General features: G+C 44.1%; 1 protein-coding gene across 2 annotated transcripts in view; it reads left to right on the forward strand.

Annotated features, from left to right (window-relative positions):
* The window catches only part of dip2a (disco-interacting protein 2 homolog A), a 72371-nt gene extending 50411 nt beyond the window's left edge, over positions 1–21960 (forward strand). Inside the window, exons 6-39 of one of the 2 annotated variants that reach the window (XM_079170405.1) lie at positions 2830–2967; positions 3971–4012; positions 5899–6018; positions 7067–7264; positions 7391–7482; positions 7903–8013; positions 8843–8966; positions 9042–9151; positions 9317–9419; positions 10122–10186; positions 10538–10631; positions 11058–11177; positions 11308–11422; positions 11974–12113; positions 12694–12830; positions 12963–13043; positions 13755–13882; positions 14014–14128; positions 14376–14577; positions 14699–14808; positions 15138–15218; positions 15375–15492; positions 15693–15814; positions 15980–16091; positions 16234–16343; positions 16747–16877; positions 16999–17167; positions 17612–17782; positions 19477–19538; positions 19760–19817; positions 19929–20003; positions 20437–20611; positions 20785–20908; positions 21175–21960. In XM_079170405.1, coding sequence (XP_079026531.1) covers positions 2830–2967; positions 3971–4012; positions 5899–6018; positions 7067–7264; positions 7391–7482; positions 7903–8013; positions 8843–8966; positions 9042–9151; positions 9317–9419; positions 10122–10186; positions 10538–10631; positions 11058–11177; positions 11308–11422; positions 11974–12113; positions 12694–12830; positions 12963–13043; positions 13755–13882; positions 14014–14128; positions 14376–14577; positions 14699–14808; positions 15138–15218; positions 15375–15492; positions 15693–15814; positions 15980–16091; positions 16234–16343; positions 16747–16877; positions 16999–17167; positions 17612–17782; positions 19477–19538; positions 19760–19817; positions 19929–20003; positions 20437–20611; positions 20785–20908; positions 21175–21427 — 4106 coding nt within the window. In that variant the 3' untranslated portion in view covers positions 21428–21960. The remainder of the gene's footprint in view (positions 1–2829; positions 2968–3970; positions 4013–5898; positions 6019–7066; positions 7265–7390; positions 7483–7902; positions 8014–8842; positions 8967–9041; positions 9152–9316; positions 9420–10121; positions 10187–10537; positions 10632–11057; positions 11178–11307; positions 11423–11973; positions 12114–12693; positions 12831–12962; positions 13044–13754; positions 13883–14013; positions 14129–14375; positions 14578–14698; positions 14809–15137; positions 15219–15374; positions 15493–15692; positions 15815–15979; positions 16092–16233; positions 16344–16746; positions 16878–16998; positions 17168–17611; positions 17783–19476; positions 19539–19759; positions 19818–19928; positions 20004–20436; positions 20612–20784; positions 20909–21174) is intronic. The other variant, XM_079170404.1, reaches the window with a different exon arrangement.
* Positions 21961–21966: the final 6 nt, after the last annotated feature.

Genomic DNA, 21966 nt, shown 5'->3' on the forward strand with positions numbered 1-21966 from the left:
TTCAAGTGTGCTGGTGGAAGGATTCAGATTGAAGTTTCATTGCCTTCACGGTAAAATTAGATTCACATACAGTCCTTCAACAAACCTGCAGAATCCCCTGCTTACCTGTGTGGTTTTGAATTCCTTCCATCTACAATGCATAGGTATCACAGAGTCTGCAGACATTGCCTTACTTCAGCTGATATCAGCAGACGTTTGGTGCGTTCTGTTATTTCCAGCCATTCAGATTTTGTCTCGTCAAAGGTGACATCTTAATTTATTATTATGTTGTATTACGTTGCTTCGACAGTTTCTTTAAATGTAGATCAATCGCAAACAGCAATGTCTATTGCATCTGCTACTGCCGAAGCCATATCTCCCTACAGTTCCACAAAAGCACTTGATGAGGCAAGACAGAGGTTTAGGGTCCTCTCACACCTCTAGTTTGGTTCATTTGGTCTGGACCAAGGAAAGAAATTATACATTTTAGTTGCATTTTAGCTTTGGTCCGGTTCCTGTTCACACTGACTTTTTACAAATGAACCAAGAGGAGTAAACATGAAATTATACAGTCTGACAGGTGGCTTGTTAATTGGACAGTTTTGGCGTTTGACATCCTGCATTATCAGCCCAAAGGGACCATACAAATAGGACAAACGGACCTGAGTTCTTTTCAACCGTGCCAAACAGGTTTGGTGTGAAAGCACCCTAACGCCTAATTTATACTTCTGCTGGAAAAACTCGAGCAGAGCTCTTGCAGAGCCACAGAGATGGTTTGCGGAGCTCGCAGAGAGTGACAGAGACAAACCACAGGAGTATAAATCAGGAATAAGGCTGAGCGGGTGTGAAAGCTGTCAATCGCACACTGGTTCTGATCAAACACCAAAACTCCTTTCATGTGGCCCCTGGTGCAGTTCGTTTGTGATTTGAAAGCAGACGAACCAACCTACTAGCTATAGTAATACATCCATCTGCTGACCTTTACATTTATCTGTTAAAAGCCATGTATATAACCTATTCCTGCAAATTACGTGGTAATCATGGTAACACAAATTCACATCAGCACGGATGTTTTCCCTGATTAATACGTTGAAAACTGTTGAAACTGTTGTTTATTGACTTTGTGGAGCTACTTTGTCATTTCATAGAGTCCATTAAAAACTGTGTGACAAAACTCCCACAGTAATAAGCCCTGAATCATTACGGTACAAGACCCCTCTTTTCTCTAGCTCTTAGTCATTATTTATAACGTGTGGTCAATTTGCAGCACAATAATACTAATATTGCTTATCAGTTATTTCTTCGTGAGCTCTTTGTGGCACCAAAGAACATAAATATACACATCAGAAGCATTAAAGTGCTGCATAAACCGTCAGTAACCAGAATTCTATTTCCCCATGTGGGTCCTGATGATGCTGGATGATAATCGCCGAAACTGTCCGATCAACGAGTTCCCCGTCACTCTGTTTAGCTAAGTGTTTACTCCTCTTAGTTTATTGGTGAACAAGAACCGGGCCAGAACTAAAATGCAACAATGTATCATTTTTTATCCCTTGGTCCAGACCAAATGAACCTTACTACAGGAGTGAAAACACCCTTAATGTACATCTCTCTCATTACTCGTCTCGGTCTGCCATCTCACTGTCACTCCGTCATGTGAAAGGGCTCACAAGCCACTTCCCGTGTCACAGCCGCAATGCGAGTCCCAAGCGAGTTAATGAGATTCATTGGATCCGTCTTCATTCGTCCATCGCAGCAAAGTGAGCTGGCGTCTTGCTTGTGTATGTATGTGTGTGTTCATGTGTGTCTGCTGGCAGAACGATATCCTGTTAGGATGGAGCTGTCAGATTTCTGTCCAGCCTGTCTCCCCTCAAGGTTGCTGTCATAAAGTAGCAGCAGTGACTGGTGCTGAATGAAGCTGTAAATAAATCTCCAATATTATCCTGTTCCTTGACCCCCTCAAACTATGATTCTGTCTGTCATTCACTTCAGCAGTAGACAATGACTCGAAGGCCATCACACTTTTTGAAATGTGTGCTGTGCACATGGCGTATTAAATCAATACAGTAATGCATAAGTTAGGGTTTTTTGAGCTCAGCCCTCAACTCTCTATAACCTCGATTAAAACCGGTTTGTGTTGGTACCAACAACTCTGTGTTTCCATAGCATTTAGCGTTAAAAGGTTTACATTTAAAACCCAGTTCCCATCACACCAGACCAAAGCAGCTATACTCACATTCACTTTATCACAACCCCCTGTAAAATCGAATGCAGTCCATTACAACAGCTCAGCCTGATTCTACCTTTACAAAAGTTTTGATTGACAGTGTCAGAGAGGCATTGTTATATAATAACATATATAATAGAGGTTGTAGTTTGCAGTGGTAGAATTTGTGGCAGATGTGTATTATTGAATTGCTTTCAGTTTTAATGGTGTACCTTTAGAGTAGACGTGTGAAAACTGTGAAACGTTTCTTTTCAGGGTTAACCAAAGAAAGGGGCCACAAATGGAGGTCTTCACAATGACCCCAGACCCTGAGACAATTCGTTCTCTGTGGATCTGTTATGCACTGACTAGAATATATCTTCTGAATAGAAACATTCATTCATTATCGTCACAGGTTGTTTAAATGGAGGTAAAACATATAAAAACCTTGTTAAAACACGCTCTTCTGAATTTAAAGACTCTCCACTTGCAGATGACAAAGGGCTTTCAGCCTCTCAATCAAGTTCCTCAGCTGTCAGATCAGTTTGTTTGCAAGACCATGAAGTAGGTTTTCATTTAGTAACCACAGCCGAAAATAGGCCTGGCGTTTGACCTTTTAACCCCCGACGCCCCACTCATCACAGATAACCACTCGGCGCCCCCCGATGTGACGGGGCTGTCGGAGCGCTCCTCGCTCCATACGGAGCGTCCCCAGGTGGCCTCAGTGCGAGGCGTTTCCCGGGGCTACAACCACCACACCAGCGTCATGGAGACTGCAGATGGTGAGTTTCCTACTCTCACGCACACACACACACACACAGAAACCCGGTCACCTCCCTATCTCCCCTGCTGTCTGTCCCTCTGTCTTCTGCTTCGTAAGTCTGTCTGTCAGACTGGGACAAGCTGCTGACTGACCCTCTCATGTTATTAGAGATTGAGTGCATACAATTAACAGCCACCAAACGTCATCCATCATTCAAGCAGCACGGTCCAGTATGCACCCAATATTTTTGCCAGATGGGTTATCGGATATATTGGCAATTGGATGCTGTGCAGTGTAGAGATGGGTAACCAGTGAAATCAATATACAGCTGAACTAAATATGTTTTCCTGGTATTAGGTCAACTTGTGTCATGCGTTAAGAGAGATGGTTTTACAGTGTCTGCACCAAGTTTATTGTCTTCAGAGGGTTGCCACAGATGACAATCTAGTCGAGCAGTCGATAAAAGCAGCGCCAATGCGTTCCTGTCTCCCTTCCATCCTCACTCATTCAACATCAGAGCTGAATGCAGCTTTGAATTAACATCAAGTGTATGAGCTAGAATGCGTGAAAACTGGAACAGTGCTTCAGCAGATCTTTTATCTTCCTGCCACCCATCCTCTGTTATCAAGAATGTGTGCACAGTCTGGGTTTTCACTGCTAATAAATGCAAAACCAGCCCACCTGGCTGACACATAAAGGGGAAGAGAGTTTTAAAAGATGTGAACAGTTACATTTTTATCTCTTCTGTTCGGCTGTTTGGTGTTCAAGATGTTTCAAAGCCGCGCTGCCTATGCACCTTTTTCACAAAGGAGTCATTAACAAAAATAGCAAAAAAAAACGGCAAGAAATCCTATCTTTGTTGTTGTACCACAACCACGGTATGTGTCTTTATCGCTTTACAAGCCTGCTCTCACCTATGTCTGGCTGCAGGTAGAGTCTTCTATCACGCGTTCACACGTTCACATTCACACACAAAGTTAGCAGGACTGTTTCATTGACATCCTGATGTGTCTCTCCTCCAGGCTGTGAGTGGAGAAGTGAAGGATCCCTCAGTTTAATGGATGGTATTTATAACTGTTCTTCCAACTCTATGGCAGTCTTCTATGTGTGCACTCTGCTGCGTGTGCATTTGTGTTTGTGTGTGTTTCTGCCTTCGCCTCCACTGTCAGGTCTAGCACTTTAGCTTTAGGCTTTAGCATTTATAGCATCTCCAAGCAATGTCTAACCATGCTCTGCAAATTGATGATGTTAAAGCAGCTTGTTTGAAAAGGTGCTTTCCATGACAGGTGCAACTATTCATTCGGGGTTATAAATAATTAGCATGTCGACACGCTGGTTTCTTTGGTTCCATCTGGACTCGGTTACTGACGCTGTATGTGTTGGTTTCCTGAAGGAGCATGCATACTGTGGTGCTTTTTTGTCAACAAATCTCCCAAAAAGACCGAAACAGACAATGAATCCTACTAACAAGTATTGTCTGTGCATCCATAGTCTGATATAGCGTATTCCTCTGTGTCTAGACCTCAATTGTTGTGCAACGGTTAAAAACACAGCAGTGAGCCACTCCGTTCCACTGGGTGACATGTTCCCTCATTATCATAAACATATTCACCGTAGTTCATTTTGAGTCAATCTAATGCACACTGTCCTCACTAGAGCACCAAATGTTCATTAATCCGCAGCTGAAACATTGTCCTCAATAAATGCTCCTCCGTTTAACATTTAATGAAGAACTTCAGCGCCCTGCTGATTTAGGAGATGACTTACGAAAAATGAAACAACATATTGTGAGACATTTTTGAATAATTACGCCTTCGGTAGTAACAAATGAGCTTTGGGCTTAGAGCCGCAGACAGGGTAAGGAAGTCAAAAATATTAAGAGATGGACTAACACAGTGTTGGTTTTGGTCTGTCAATTATACTCATCAGCACATGCGGGTCCTGGTTAGCTGTGATATTAACGATGAAGGCACTTGAGTAGGTGGGGTTCAGGACCTCAGATGTAGTCCTGTGTGTCTAGGGCTTTCTAATTGGCCCATCAGGTGCAGCGCTGACCCCCCACACGTCTACTCCCAGTGCATCTGTCCCTTCACGAGGAGGCACAGTCTGTCTGAGCCAGGCTTATTATAGTAAGATAGGTCCGGCAAGCTTCGTGCAGCTGTGGCCTTCGTCTCCTGTGGCCGTCTGGAATGTGTGACGCAGACCACCCCTCCCAAACTAAGTATGAATTCATGTGGAGGAAACAATGCCCGATGATGATTATAGTCTTCGCACCCATGTCAAAAATGTGAGAGAAATCTAACCAGGCACCACTCGTCTTCTCTCACGCTCCTTCATTTGTGTTCTTATGTCTTTACAAGGCTCCATGTCTCTGCGATTAGGCTTTTTTGAGCATTGCATTTATGTTCAGCATTTCTAACACTTTAACACTTCAAATGACTTGTATATAATTTGACTTGACTGGGGTGAAGTTGGCTTTAGCCGCCACATTTGTGGATTTTGCAGAGCGTCTGTAAAACAGACACCTTTTTAGACACTTCATGAATCACTTAATGCAGGGAGGACATCTTCGTTGCTAGGTAGCAGGCGAGGAGGCTCCTCACTATCTGCTTTATTTAGTGAGGTTTGTCGGTGATTCTAGACCGAGAGACTGTAACCCTTAGACCTCCAGGTGACTGTAGAGGACCTCGTGCTCCACTGTTTGGTTGTCTGTGAGTGACAGCTGGTTGTCCTCTCGAGCACCACATTGACCTTTTCGCTTTTCTTTTCTTCTCTTCCCTTTCCATCTTCTTCTTACTTCGTCCGTCTCTCAATCATTCTGTCTACATTCCTATCTATTTCCACGCCACATATTCTTCCTCTCCACATCTGTATTTCTCTCCATATCCTTGTCTTGTTAATTCCCCCCCCCTGCCCTTTTCTTTTCATCCCCTCCATTATCATTGTGAAGGTGTTCCAGTCAACAGTCGCGTCTCCTCCAAAATCCAGCAGTTGCTCAACACTCTGAAGAGACCGAAGCGGCCGCCGTTGCGAGAGTTCTTTGTCGACGACTTTGAGGAGCTTTTGGATGGTAAGCTGGCCTGAAACTAATTACATGGCTTCTATTAAATCAATAATTCATGAAAAAGAAAAGCATCCATCTTTCTGTGGTGTGATCAGCATACTGATCAGAGATTTCCGCAGTTAAAGGCAGTATGTGATTCAAACACTCCTGCTCTTTTGAGTGTGTCAGCCACATCAGCTTTTAAGAATTTGTCAAAGTTCTTTCAGCGGAGTTTTGCAGCTTCCACCGAGATAAAAAATGTGCTGTTGACCTCGCCACGCCTCACAGATACACAGTCGAGGAACACTTTTAGATCAGCGGCGGTCATTTCGCCTCTTGGTGGAGCTTAGACCACCAGGTGTGTTAAGGGAGTGGTTAGGGAATACAGAAGCACACACACAGTGGACCAGCCCTGTCCAACCATTTCCTCCATTCCAACCAGCCCATCATGGGTTTTGGGTGGCTCTCTGCCAGGCTGAATAAACACTATGAAAATAGAAAAGCGGCAGGAATAGTAATACATCAGCAGGTAATTGTAAAGCCTCCCTGAGTTTGGCACAGAAACTGTTAGACGGCAAACCGCTGCTTGGTGGTCTGCTTGGTGCGAGCAGACAAAACACACAGAGCTTAAAATGGCAACAGGCTTAACACTATTTGTCAATCATAGAGGTGTTTTATTTGGCGGGGGGACATCTTGCCACCTCAGTTAAGCATTCCTGAATTCCTCTTACCGGAGTTCAGGAGAGTTTGAGGGGAGAATAGTGATGGAGAGATGGAAGTCAAATCAAAGAGGATGGTGCTAGGAGGGAGGGAAGGTGAAGGATAAAGGGAGCTACAGCTTATTGAAAGGCGCAGGTATCTCTACGTTTCTAAGGAATTGGTATCTGAGGCAGCTAAGACTGATAAGGACAGAACCCAGCTCACATTTAATCCTCCAGCTTTCGCTGTCTTTCAGTCCTCACACTCCTTTAACAGAGTTGTATTATTGAGAAACTTACAATTTATTTGTAAATCACTCAACCAAGAACTTTGAACCGCCCTCACGCTGGTGTCCCCATTCTCCTTCCCCATTTAGTTCAGCAGCCAGACCCCAACCAGCCTAAGCCAGAAGGCCAGCACATGAGTGCCCTGGAAGGAGAGCCTCTCGGGGTGGTCAACAACTGGCCTCCCTCCTTGCCAGCAGCCTTACAACGGTGGGGCACTACTCAGCCCAAGAGCCCCTGTCTAACGGGACTCGACAATGCTGGCAAGGCAGTCTACACACTCACCTATGGTAGGTATCCACCTGTGAATGAGTGGCTCAGAATGTACACAGGAGATGGAAAGCAATATCACCTCTTGTCATGCTTTCTATCTGGGTTTTCTCTAAATATTTGACACTGGACGTTCACCTCTGCAGGTAAACTATGGACCCGCAGTCAGAAACTGGCCTACACGCTTCTTAACAAGCTGAGTACCAGAAATGAGCCTCTGCTCGTGCCCGGCGACAGGGTAAGTCATGAGACGAAACTGTGTTCAGTGGTGGTCACTTGTATGATACATTCCTTGTTGCATTTTAGGTATTTGGCTGAGGCTCCTGAAACAATATTCAGCAAGTGCTAGTTTGTATTTCCCTGAAATATGAAGTAGTGTTGAAAATCAAAAAGCTAGAAGATATTATTATTAACTCAGCCTACTTGAAATCTTGATCTTTCTGATTGGCCCCTTTACATAAGGCTGCATCTCAGTGCTCTTATGTGGTCTTATGTGATTTATTTATAACATCACAACCTCATTACTTGTGAAAGGAAGCAAATGTTTGCTTCCACGATACATTCTACACACCATGCCCCTTGCTCCCTATACTTAGACTCAAAACAGGAACTGCATCGCATCCTACTGTAACATATTGTGTCTGCGTTACACCTGTAGGTTGCACTTGTTTTCCCCAACAACGACCCAGTGATGTTCATGGTGGCCTTCTACGGCTGTCTCTTGGCAGAGCTGGTACCTGTGCCCATCGAAGTGCCGCTGACCAGAAAGGTAACGGCGAATACGATCTCCTGGGAATGTGTGGAGGTGTGTAGTGTGAGCTGGTTCTACATAAACACTGAAGAGCACTAGTGACCCCTGCTGGACAATCGACCCCTAATAATGAGAGTGTTTAAAGTTGTGCACAGTTGCTTCAATGTAGATATCTACGATTTATTCTTATCTCCCTGAACATCTTGCATGATAACAAACCCAGCAGCAGCATTTTCTTTTACATTTTCAAATTTTGTTCTGATGCATCCCAGTTTCCAGCACATCATCAGCTCAAACTGAACCAAATCCACCCACATTAGCCAGACAGTCTGAATATTTATGCCTGTTCTTTGTTTGCAGTTCCAGTCAAAATGTTAGATCACAGGCCAACTGTTCTTGGGAGTCAGACTCATTTTTGCTTTCTCTCTCTTTCAATCATTTAGCTTCTTTTTCTCTCCCCTTTTTCCTCCTGATTCTTTTTTGATACTACCACCCAGTAGCTCACATTTTGTCCTGCTTTTGTCTACAGTGTGGTTTGTTCAGCGTGAATCTGTCTGTAATTCCTGCTATGAATGGGCTTTGATGCTCCGCAGTAGAGTTTTTAATGGTGATTAGCCGTCAATCTGCTTTCTTACCTGCTGCTTCTCTGATGTGCAGCGCTCTGAAGTTTCTTCTTCACTCATCGTCCTTCTTTCTCTCCAGGACACAATTCCCACATTCCCTCAGAGCATCTCATCTCAAAGCCTTCCTGTTCTGAATTGTTGTCTCTCTTGATGATTGTTATGTGACAGATACTGTTTGCCAAAGTTTTTGCTAGTATGAACTTTCATCCTCTTTGGTCCTCCAGGATGCAGGGAGTCAACAGATTGGCTTTCTGTTGGGCAGCTGTGGCGTCACGTTGGCATTAACCACCGACGCCTGTCAGAAAGGCTTGCCCAAAGCACAAACGGGGGAGGTAGCCACTTTCAAAGGTACGCTCTCCTTTTGACTGCCTGTCTGTATAGTTACATTCGGTTTGAACTGACTTCATGCCTCCGTCTCTGCAGGCTGGCCACGGTTGCTGTGGTTCGTGACAGATGGAAAACATGTTGTGAAGCCTCCGAAAGACTGGCATCCTCCGATACGGGAAGCCAGTAATGACATAGCTTACATAGAGGTAAGTGTGGTTTCATTGATGTAACCAGTGAAGAAAATATAGATTGGTTGTATTTTAATTCACATTTAATGTATTTCTTGAAAATATCTTTTGGGCTACAAATCTTTAGCTTTTCTTTTTCAAATAATCCATAGTCAAATGTTTTTCCTTGTTTCCTTCGTCCAGTATAAAACCAGCAAGGAAGGAAGCACCATGGGGATCACAGTGTCTCATTCAGCCATGCTGGCCCACTGTCACGCCCTCACACAGGCCTGCGGCTACACTGAAGGTAAGGAGGGCAGACTGCATTTACTGCTCAAATACCCATACTTCATTTGGCTCCTTGTCTTCTCCATCATCAGTTTGTTCTCCTGACATGGAGCAAAGGCATGCAGTTGATAGTGATAGCATGTGCGAGAGAGAGAGAGAGGAAGAAACAAACCACATTACCAGATTCATTAATGATAATAATGCAAGAATATGCAAAAAGGAGTATATATACATTGGGCTTGACTTTCTTGAGTTGCTATGATCTTTCCTTCTTATTCCTACTGCAGATTAAACACTGCAGACCACATTCATCCCATTAACCTACTTTCTAATCATTGATATTATAGATTTTTTTCTTCATGTTGCTCACACATCTCGTCAGAGTGTAATTACAGTCTAGTTTGATAAATGCAGCCGCTCAGCTGGTTGTGTTTCTTTCTGAGAACGTAAGGCACCTCCTCTCCTCCAGTGTCCCAGTTTTGCTGTAAATAACTCCTGACCGCACCAGCAGCCCCTAGAGACTCTCCAGGTCTGTTTCTGAAACTTAGTTTGGTGCTTCACTGAATACAATACTGCCGCAATCCGGATTTATTCATCACTACGGAGCTTATTGTGTATTAAAAGTAATTGGATGTTGTGCAATTGCTTTCGTAAAGAATATGAAAGTCAGATTAAATGTCTCAAACCGTAATCTTGGCAAAATCTCTTTTTTTAATTGCAGCTGAGACGATAACCAACGTCCTGGACTTCAAGAGAGAAGCAGGATTATGGCACGGCGTTCTTACTGTGAGTGGTGTTGAACGGTTATGTAATAATTCATTATAATATAATCCTGAAACATAACTCAAGAGTTTGAAACCTGTAAAAGTATTCTGTTTTTTCAAACACGTCCTCAAACAAGTTCTGGTTTCAAACATGCTGTGGAATTGACATACAGCTCATATATATCACCTGCAGTTACACGTTTAAACTCCTGAAATTGAAACAGTAGCGCAAACAATGATTTCTTTATACGCTTAGCACTAAGTGGTAAGATCTTGTCGTGACTCGCAGCTAGTTTACAGTGACATCATGTAGTTATGATACATTTCAGACGCATTTTGGTGCTTAAGCGTTGCTCGTCTGTTCTCTTGGCAGAGTGTCATGAGTCGGATGCACGTGATCAGCATTCCTTACTCCCTGATGAAAGTCAACCCCCTCTCCTGGATACAGAAGGTTCACACATACAAAGGTGAGGATCAATCCACCGTGGCATCTGTCACTTTTCACCGTTACTCTTCTCGTTGCCTCTCAGCCCAATGAAGAGGGAATTAATCTGTAATCCTAAATAAGACCCCGTTTGACTTTTAGAGAGAGTCTGTTTTAATTCTCACTGCACGTCTGACAGGGGAAGATGGATTGAAGCAATAGTTTGTTCGACTCTGTTGTACTACCCCAGTGGAGGGTGCCAACAGGCTGACTAAAATTCATCTCCTCTCTGGTCCGAGCCATAGACCGAGCTTTGCTGAGTCACTTGTTGGCAACTGAGTCAGGCTGTGCTTCTATTTGCTGTCAGATTTTGTGATCTGCGATTGTCCGTCAGGCTGAATGGCAGGGATGTTGATTGGGTGATTATATTGTGAGCCTGTCTCTTTGTCTTTGTGTCTCTCTTGCACAGCGAGGGTTGCAGTGGTGAAGTCGAGGGACATGCACTGGTCTCTGCTGGCCCAGAGAGACCAAAGAGACATCAGCCTGAGCTCCCTGCGCATGCTCATCGTAGCCGACGGAGCTAACCCATGTGAGTCCACCTGCAGATTCTCATTCAATAAACCCTGAAGCCACAAGAGATTACCATTGATTTGTTGTGTTTGTGTTTGCTTGTATATGGTTGACCGTCTCTGTATGTTTGTATATATGCGTTATCACAGGGTCGATATCCTCCTGCGACGCCTTCCTCAACGTGTTTCAGGCACGTGGGCTGCGACCTGAGGTGATCTGTCCATGTGCCAGCTCTTCAGAAGCCATGACTGTCGCCATCCGCAGGTGAGCTGCCGTTATTGCACCGTACAAGAACAACAGAAACATGCCCACCGCTTTTCCTTACCGAGCTATTAAAACCCACTGCCTTACATTTGCTGGATACTGCAGGGAGAGGAGGGAGATTTGTGCTTTTTTTTTAACACGGAGACGAAGTGTAGGATGTCTTAGCTTTTTGCTGATCACAGAGCTTAGTCATGGAGAAGGATTAGGGTGACAGGCAGACTAAAAACACATGCTTTAAATAAGCATTTTTTGAATGAGAAAGGCCTTTTTTGAGAGATATGTGAGTCACATGGTTTTCATATTATACCAAAGCCATATACCTCATTTGAAGCTGTCAGTACTGCTGCAATGGAGACAATATACTAAGGCAGTGGTTGGCTCAGTTTAACAAAAGCTGTATTTGATGAACTAAGATAGAACTGGCACCATATGTTTCGTTTGCCAGAAAGGCAGAGGAAATGAAGAGGAATAAGTGACAGATGTCTTTAACTGCCTGTCTTTCCATGTTCACAAATAACGAGTGTAATTGAAATGATGTCTATGCCTTGCAGACCCCCAGAAATGGGTGTTCCTCCTCCAGGGAAGGCGGTGCTGTCTATGGGTGGGCTGAGCCACAGTGTGATCCGTGTGGACACGGAGGAGAAACTCTCTGTCCTCACAGTGCAGGATGTGGGACAGGTCATGCCTGGAGGTAAGTACTCTGCGCTGCTCATTAACACTTTGCTGCTGTAAATGAGTTTAATGCTGGCGGTTAAGATGAAAGATGGAATTTTGATATTAACAGAACCGTGTGTCTCCAGAAAATGGAGGTGACCTGATCAGATGTTGTAGGATATTACTGAAAAGAAAAACTTAACTGAAGGGTTCTTACTTTTACCTTTCTAAATGTTGACTTTGAACTTTTTATCAATAATGCGTTAACTATCTTATGCAATGTCATCATTAGCATTGATGTCTGTCTGCTAATGTTGAGGTATCGAGGTGTTTATAACAGAACATTAGGGAGCTCAAAGGCTTCTTGTTTATACTGTAATATAACATTTAAAACAAAACTACAAAACATCAATTCTTCCAATAAAAAAATGGAATTTGCTGGAATGAACTCTAATCAATATCTAACTTTTACTTATTGAACGTTTTATCGTGTTAGTTTTCTTTTTAGCAGTAAAGACATGAGTAATCCAAATGGGAATCAATTTAGACATCTACTTTAAATGTAAATGTTGTTGTTCCTGATGTCCCACCCTCCTGTCATCACTGTGTGTCTCCAGCTCTGGTTTGTGTGGTGCGGGTGGAGGGGACACCGTATCTCTGTCAGACAGACGAGGTTGGAGAGATCTGCGTGAGCTCAGGTGGCACGGGCATAGCTTACTACGGCCTCCCGGGCATGACCAAGAACATCTTTGAGGTCAGTGTCTTATTTCTGGAATTTCAAATACATGCAGAGTTAGAGTTATTGTATAGAGTTATTTCAAGTAGAGGCAATGGACATTATTTGCACTTCATTCATGAATTTGAACAGTGCTATGTCTATTTGCAGACCATCCCAGTCACAACATCTGGGATTCCCATCAGCGACAGACCATTTACCAGGACCTCACTGCTTGGCTTTGTGGGGCCGGTAAGTTCCACCTCATTCTTGTGCCGTTTTTTAAATTTGACTTTGATGTCTGTCTTATAGCATTAAGATAACCCTGTTTAACATATGAGTTGTGGTATGTTGTAGTTTGGGCAACACATGCTACTAAAAGCAACTGCAAGGAACTTTTATTTTGTGTCGATTTTTGCGGATCTTGTGTACATTATCGGTAGTGTGTCCATGAACACCACCCCTGCTCTATCACTGTCCCTTTTAGCTTTCTTTTGTTCTTTGGTTAATTGTTTTCTTTTTCTCTAACCACAAAATATTAAATATAAAACCTAAAGGCTTCCTTTTAAGAGGCTAACTACTCACTGTCAAACACTGCTTGTGTAAATATAGGTTCTTACTGAATTATTATTCATTTTTATTCAGAAACAACATCCCAGTCACTCAGGATCATTCGCAGACCTCTCAGTGGACATTTTCATGGCAACTATTTCTTTAGTTGTTTAAACTGTAGTAGTTCCAATGAAAAAATTGGGTATAAAATAGTCAACATCATGACTTATCAAGTGTTGGTGGTTTTTATTCCTGAGGTAAAAGCAGAGTTCCTTACCATTTGAGGAACCTTTTGAGGTCGAATGTACTGTTACCTCACATGCTAGTTGTATAGATGCACACTGTATTTTAGATTGGGGTAAATGTCAAGATCTACCCATCTAATACTCTGTGCTTTGTGTTTCCCACCAGGACAGCCTTGTGTTTGTTGTGGGGAAGATGGATGGGCTGATGGTGGTCAGTGGGCGGAGACACAATGCCGATGATGTGGTTGCCACAGCACTGGCGGTGGAGCCCATGAAGTTTGTGTACAGGGGGAGGTAAGAGTGGAAGCAAACTTCACACTTCTCTACATATTACTCATATAGAGAGTCTGTCTCTTGCTTGCAGGACAGCAGCGACTGTACAATCCAGCTTTAACAGTGTTTCTTTTTAATGTTGTGTGTTGCAGGATAGCAGTGTTTTCTGTGTCTGTGCTGCATGACGAGAGGATCGTTGTTGTGGCAGAGCAGAGGCCGGACGCCTCTGAGGAAGACAGCTTCCAGTGGATGAGCCGCGTCCTTCAGGTGCTCACTGTCCCTTTTCACATCTTATCACTTGGTCACAGATTATTGGACGATACCTGCGGGTTTGCAGGTTTTTATTGTAGTAAATGTGAATCAGGTTTGTTTAGTTAACATCGCTTCTTACTTTCTACAGCACGTCACAAGGAAAATCATCATTGGTTTTCATGTCTGAAACTTGAAAAAACCTACACATCATGATCTAACTAAAAATCGGGCCACGAAAATTAAAACCTCTGTCTGTTTCCAGGCCATAGACAGCATCCACCAGGTCGGGGTGTACTGCCTGGCTCTGGTGCCTGCCAACACGCTTCCCAAGGCTCCTCTGGGCGGCATCCATATATCTGAGACCAAACAGCGCTTCCTGGAGGGCGCCCTGCACCCCTGCAACGTCCTCATGTGCCCTCACACATGCGTCACCAACCTGCCCAAGCCCAGACAAAAACAGCCAGGTAGACCACCAGATGTCCAAGCACGGATCGACTTTCGAGAAACAAATGTCTCGTAAAAATTTGTTCAAGTAATTTCTTAATTGCGGTGTTTAACTTCACTGAATGTGGTTGTGTTTGACAGAGGTCGGTCCTGCTTCTATGATAGTGGGCAACCTGGTGGCAGGCAAGAGGATAGCACAGGCCTGTGGGAGAGACGTGGCCCAACTCGAGGACAATGACCAGGCACGTAAGGTAGAGAGTCATCCTCATTTCACCCGCTCATCCCCTCCTCACTTACACAGGTAAGGATCCACACTGCAGGTACAGCTGATGGAGAGGACATGGTCTTGCCTACCTGCTGACTGAGCTATCGATATGAACACAGATGTTGTGTAATTTAGATTCCACTTCCATCACGTATTGCACCCGTTACTCTTTTAAGCTTCTCACACATCTGTCATCCCTTCATTACAAAAAACCCACCGTGTGCCACCCTGCTCTATTAATTCTTCATTGTTTGTGTGGTCTTTGCTGTGTGTTATTCTCTGTAGTTAAAACGTGTGTGTCTCTCTCCCCTCTAGTTCCTGTACATACAGGATGTGCTGCAATGGAGAGCTCAGGCCACTCCAGACCATCCTCTGTTCCTTGTTCTCAATGCTAAGGTACGGCACGGCATGGCAATGTGTATTGTGATATAGTTAATTTCGTAAGGATAAGGAAGACTGGCCATTTTCTTGTACTTTCAACTTTTACGTCAGTTAAGTAAAGATTAGCATAGCAGTGTGAATTAATGTATGTTCTTACCTTTTGCTCCTCAGGGCACGGTGGCTAGTACAGCTTCCTGTCTGCAGCTGCACAAGCGGGCAGAGCGGGTGGCTGCAGCACTGATGGGACGCCTCAACACTGGAGACCATGTAGCACTCGTCTACCCACCAGGTAAGAGGTGTTACGGCTACTGCGCTACTTGTCAGTCAGTTCTGTTCTCTAATGTCACAGCTGTGTCTGTTAATCATAATCACACACCAGAAGAGACTCAGTAGAGTTCTTAATATTATTGTAGAGCTTTTTCTACTGTCATTTCATCATTTACAATGTGTTGAATGCTAATGACCGACGGTATAAACATTCATGTGTAGGAATCGACCTGATTGCCACTTTCTACGGCTGCCTGTACGCTGGCTGTGTGCCAGTCACTGTCCGACCCCCCCACCCCCAGAACCTGGCGACCACGCTGCCCACCGTCAAGATGATTGTTGAGGTAACAGAGAGTCAACTGTCCTGCATCGTAATGCAAATGTAACCCCTCTCTGCACAGTTATAACAATCATTAAACCTGGTGACGGTATAGTTTAGAGATGCAAATTGTGTGAATTGAAGTGACGTAATATATATGTACTGATACTGCAGTGTCTGTGTGTTAAAGGTCAGTAAGTCGGTGTGTATCCTGACCACTCAAGCAATAATGAAGCTGCTTAAATCCAAGGAGGCTGCTGCTGCTGTGGACGTCAAGAGCTGGCCCATGGTGCTGGACACAGGTGAATTATACACACACAGCAAGCACAGTTTATGTTCTCATGTTGCCACCAAAGAGTAGATTTTTAAGTAAGGAAAGGACATGGTCTGGGATTTCCATGCCTGCTTCAAGCTCTTCCTCCTCTCCCTCTGTTCATCATCCAGACGACCTCCCCAGGAAGAAGAGTCCCCAGATGTACAAGCCCCCAACCCCGGAGATGTTAGCTTACCTGGACTTCAGTGTCTCCACAACAGGCATTTTAGCAGGAGTCAAAGTAAGTTGAATGTTGAGCCACTCACATGAGCCACTTGGGTTCTTAATTGGATGTAGCGGTCATGTTGGAATGCTACCAGTCTATCAGATAGAGAACGTCAATATAGCAACAACATGGTTGCTATCATTACAAGCTAACGCGTAACAAAATGAAAGACTCAGCACATCTAAGTCCAAATTTTCCATCTGTAGTTTATTCAAAAAGTGGTTTGTTTTACTTTGCAACTGTGAAACTTTAGATGCAGAAAGTTCTTAGCATCAAGCAACTATTCACACACTGCTGAGGTGTCCATCAGTAATATAATGGATCCCCAAAAGCTGAAGGAGTGGTTTTTAAGTGTAATTATAAGGAACCAGTTTTGATTTTCAGTCTTGTCTCTGTGTGTCACATCCCCTCCTCCTAGATGTCTCACACTGCCACCAGTGCCTTGTGTCGCTCCATCAAACTGCAGTGTGAGCTCTACCCTTCCCGGCAGATCGCCATCTGTCTGGACCCCTACTGCGGCCTGGGCTTCGCTCTCTGGTGCCTGTGCAGGTAAACCAGCATCTCTGAACAAACGAATGACCTGACCTGGTAGAAGAAACATTAAGTTATTCTCGAGTGGAGCCTCCCCCGTCTCTGTCATCCCACTCAGCCTCTATGTTTCTGATTTCAGTGTGTACTCGGGCCACCAGTCAATCCTGGTTCCCCCTCTGGAGCTGGAGAGCAACGCGTCGCTGTGGCTTGCGGCGGTCAGCCAGTACAAAGTGCGCGTCACCTTCTGCTCGTATTCAGTCATGGAGATGTGCACCAAGGGCCTGGGTTCACAGACGGAAGCACTGCGGGTCAGTTTGTCTCTTCAGGTGTTGAGTGGTGTCACTGGGGGAGCAACAAACTGCAGCATTTTCTTCCAGGATATTTAAGGGTTTCTCTTCAATTATTTTCTTCCATTTCCCTGAGGTGCTCTTGCTACAGCGCTGTGACTATCATAGTCGGGGTCCTGAGGGCTGAAACACTCCCCTGTATCTGTGTGCTGATTACTGTCTGCAGCACTTGAGACTGGGATTTGTTTTAATGAATCATGTCTCTGGTTTAACAGAATCAAATCTAATAAAAAAGTTATATTATATGAATATATCCATTTAATTTCTCTCGTCAGCTCCTAGTTTACATGCACCCACTGTCGCCTTTGCAAATTTAGAAAGAATGTGACATTAATATAATCGCAGTGTTTTCACACTTTTTTAGTTTCTGCTGATCGAACTTCTTCTTTTTTTCCCCATCTCCAGTTGCGGAATGTGAACCTGTCTTGCGTGCGTACGTGCATGGTGGTCGCAGAGGAGAGGCCCCGCATAGCTCTCACTCAGACCTTCTCAAAGATCTTCAAGGACTTGGGGCTTTCACCGCGCGCCGTCAGCACCACCTTCGGCTGCAGGGTGAATGTGGCTATCTGTTTGCAGGTAAGCTGCTGGTGAAGCATGAAGAGGGTGAGGAGGGTGAGGAGGAGGGTGAGGAGGAGGAGGAGGAGGAGGAGGAGGAGATGGATTGGAGAGCTCCAGAGTCCATGCGGTCGATGTTTTAGGGGGAAAACTGACTGTGATTCTAAACGATTCTGATAAACATCCAAGAAGTCCTTGAAAAACACTTGATTGGCAGCTGAGTGGATATTAGTGTTGATGTAATCCAAGTGGCTTACTAAAAAAATACTTTTTCTTTCTTTTTTTTACCAACTAATTTGAGGTGGAGGGAAATGTATTAAGCTTTATTTTTCATAGATATAAGATTTTTGAACGATGACAAAAACCTTGTGGCCCTTTGATGTTGTGTTTTATTTGTTTATTCCTATCCCTGGAGATTTTGTGTGTGTGTGTGTGTGTGTGTGTCTGCATGTGGATCCAAGTATATAAATAAGTATCTTTATTTATCTGTCCTGCATTATCCCATCAGCCCAACAGGTTAGGGAAACTGGCTGAGCAGGTAACCGTAGGATAAGAGTTGCTGTTTATTCATTTGGCTGCTGCTGGGTCTGTGTGTGTGTGTGTGTAGGTGTGTGTGTGTGTGTGTGTGTGTGTGTGCGTGTGTGTGTGTGTATGTATGTGTATGTTTGTGTGTTTGTATATGTGAGTGTTTGTTAATCTTGCATGATTCATTTTTTTTTTAACACACTTAATTCACAGATTTTCTCTCTTTTTTATTTTTTTGGTTTATCTCTGACAAGCTTGAGCTTTACTTTACCGCTACTAATTTTAGCCTGAGTCTTGACTACCGGCTGGCTCTCAACCACTGCTTTATGACAGGTTATATGTGACGTGCTACTACATCATGCTATGAGCTAGCAGCATGAACTCTGCTCTGATTAAGTTCATTCAGGAATGTCATGTCAAACAATATGATTTTTATTCAACCTTTTCTTTCACACTAGTGAAAAATAGTGAAATTCATTTTATTTGTTTGTCAAAGACTAACCTCTGGACTGAGTCTCGTTGATGTTTTCCCAAAAACGCTCTGTTGCTAAAACAAACTGAATCCGCCTGCTCTGTGTTTGGCTTTGAGCTCACAGATGACCTTACGGCGACTCGATGCTAGCTTGTGCTCCGACTACGCACTGGAAAACGAGGGATGGAAACCATAATGTCTCGTGACTAGTCTTAGAGCAGCGATGACGCCAAATCTCAAAGCAGAAGGGATCAATATCTGACGACCAGAATCCGTAATTCAGAAATGGCTCAATTAGAATTCAGGTGCATGGCGAAGCTATTGACGTTTAATCAAAACAAATGGTGCTCAGTTAGAAATGTTCAGACATTGGGGTGCGTTCTTTTTGTCACAGAAGATAAACATGTGAAGGAAATGAACTGCAGTCCATTTATAATATCTGGAGGCTTCCCCCCCATCGTACACTTGTATGCACAAACGGGCAGCATTAGAGCAGCTGGATTTAACTGTGCTGGTACTTACAATGTCGAGTTTCCGGAAGTCTTAACTATCGTAGCCCGGCTGGTTGGCTTCTGGCTGCGCCCCCCCCCCCGCTTTGTATGATATAGTTTTATCATAAGTAGCTTCCACCTCCCCTCCACTCAACATACAGCATTCCTGTCAGGGTTGTAAGAGTTACATTATCAACTCATGTTGCTCTCTGCTTGTTTTCCTCCAGGGCACGGCGGGACCAGACCCCACTACCGTTTATGTTGACATGAGAGCTCTACGACACGACAGGTAGGGGGCGCTGCTGCAGCTGTGTGGACTGACCACAGACAATAAAGAGTTGTCTTTGAGATGTCAGGGTGGACAGTGTGTAATTATAATGCTGATACATCATTGTATAGCATATGAATACATTCTTCAAATCTTGAATTGAACTGTTTTGTGGTAATTGTCAAGAAATGGAATAAAAATGGAGCTATGAAATTGCGCATTTTGTCCTTTTATTTCTTTAGGGTTCGCTTGGTAGAGAGAGGGTCGCCCCACAGCTTGCCACTGATGGAGTCTGGGAAGGTACGTCATCATGTAAACAAACGAAAACACTCCAAAAAACTGTGACGTTACGCTGCATAAGGGTTTCTTTTTGCTAAAGCTTTGAGATATTATGGTTGTCTGCTGTTGTAGATCCTCCCAGGAGTGAAGGTCATCATTGCCAACACAGAGACTAAAGGACCCTTGGGAGACTCCCATCTAGGAGAGGTAAGTCACAACGTCATCAGCGTTTTGTTTACAGAGCCGACTTCACCGTCACCAGTTCCACCTGGTTGTGACCCACAATTTACGTGCACTTGTTATCAGGTTACACTGGGCTTTCTGCTGTAAACTAATCTCTCATCGTCATATAAAAAAATCACTTATTGGGTTGAAAAATGTTAACAACCTGGTTTCCTCCAGCTAGATTTCTCTGGTAGAGCGACAAGTCAAGTTTTCAAAGCAGAAAAGAAACACAAAGTTGCAAACATCCTTATTTGTAATTTTATTGCCGATGAAGACCAGTGAATACATTATTCTCTTTTTATATAAAGGTTGGATAATGGCACACTAGATCCATTACTTCCATCAAAAGCGCGACAGATTTGTATGATCATCTGTGTAACAGTTACCAATTGTTATTATTGTGTGTGTGTAACAGATCTGGGTGAGCAGTCCTCACAATGCTACGGGCTACTACACAGTCTATGGCGAGGAGGCGCTGCACGCTGACCACTTCAACACCAAGCTCAGCTTTGGCGACACCCAGACTGTCTGGGCGAGGACGGGCTACCTGGGCTTCCTGCGGCGCACCGAGCTGACGGATGCCAGTGGAGGTGAGAATCAACAGTGCTCGCTCCAACTCAGTACATTGCTTTTGATGTTAGCTGGACTCGTACTTTGAAATAAAGATATTTTCTACCTTCTGTTTTTTCACCTCAAAACTTGATATATTTAACTAATAAGACAGAAATTGATATATCTGAGATTGTGTGTGTGTGTGTCTCAGAGCGCCATGACGCCCTCTATGTGGTGGGCTCTCTTGATGAGACTCTGGAGCTGAGGGGAATGAGGTATCACCCAATAGACATCGAGACCTCCGTTATCCGTTCTCACAAGAGCATAGCTGAATGGTGAGAAATTTACATCATTACTTTTATTACTGTTTAGTTAAAATTATTTATTATGTTGTCAGACGTGTATTCATTTTATATTCAAAATATAGCTGAGCAACATGCATTTTGACTTCTAACTTCTCTCATCTTCCCTTTTCCTCTTCTTCTATCTTTCCCTTATGCTCACTCCATTTTCTCCTCATGCCGTCTTTTCTTTTTATTTGTCTCGCCTTCCTTTTTTCCTTCCCTACGTGTACCCTCCACCTCCTACTCCCTCCTTCCAGTGCGGTGTTCACGTGGACCAACCTCCTCGTGGTGGTTGTGGAGCTTGAGGGATCGGAGCAGGAGGCCCTGGACCTGGTGGCCCTGGTCACCAACGTTGTCCTGGAGGAGCACTACCTCATCGTAGGAGTGGTGGTGGTGGTCGACCCCGGCGTCATCCCCATCAACTCCAGAGGGGAGAAGCAACGCATGCACCTCAGAGACGGATTCCTGGCCGACCAGCTGGACCCCATATATGTGGCTTACAACATGTGAGGGGCCCTGCTGCAGGAAGGTTACCCCTCCACGTGACTCATCACACAAGAAGAACAAGCAGTATACGCGGGGCACATAACTGTAGCAGACCCGGGGTCCGTATGGCTTCTGCTGAAAGAAAGCAAGCTCTTCTTTCTCTCTCACAGAGGGGGAATATGAAAGAAACGTGGATGCAAAACTTCACAGCAAAATGAAAAGAAATTCCAGGAGAAATGGGAGCGACACAAACCTGTGATTTCAAGCCTCAACAATTGTTGAAGAGAGTTTTGTATGTATGTATGATAGAGCGTCTGACTCCTTAAACCCGGGGCACTCAATAGCAGTACAGCAGGTGGCTAAGGTATGATACTACACTGTGCCATTAACGTAATTTACTTTGTCAATCTCCAATATTCTGAATGTTCGTTGTGTCTGCTGTACACTTGTGCCATACAGACAGGACTGACACCAGTACCCTAACCCTGGTTCAAACTAGCTCTTAACATGTTTCATGTTCATGGAGCCTCCTGTGCCATTGCAGGTCGTGTGTTTCTCATATA

This window comes from Pholis gunnellus, assembly GCF_910591455.1.
Source record: "Pholis gunnellus genome assembly, chromosome: 12".
Classification (NCBI taxonomy): domain Eukaryota; kingdom Metazoa; phylum Chordata; class Actinopteri; order Perciformes; family Pholidae; genus Pholis; species Pholis gunnellus.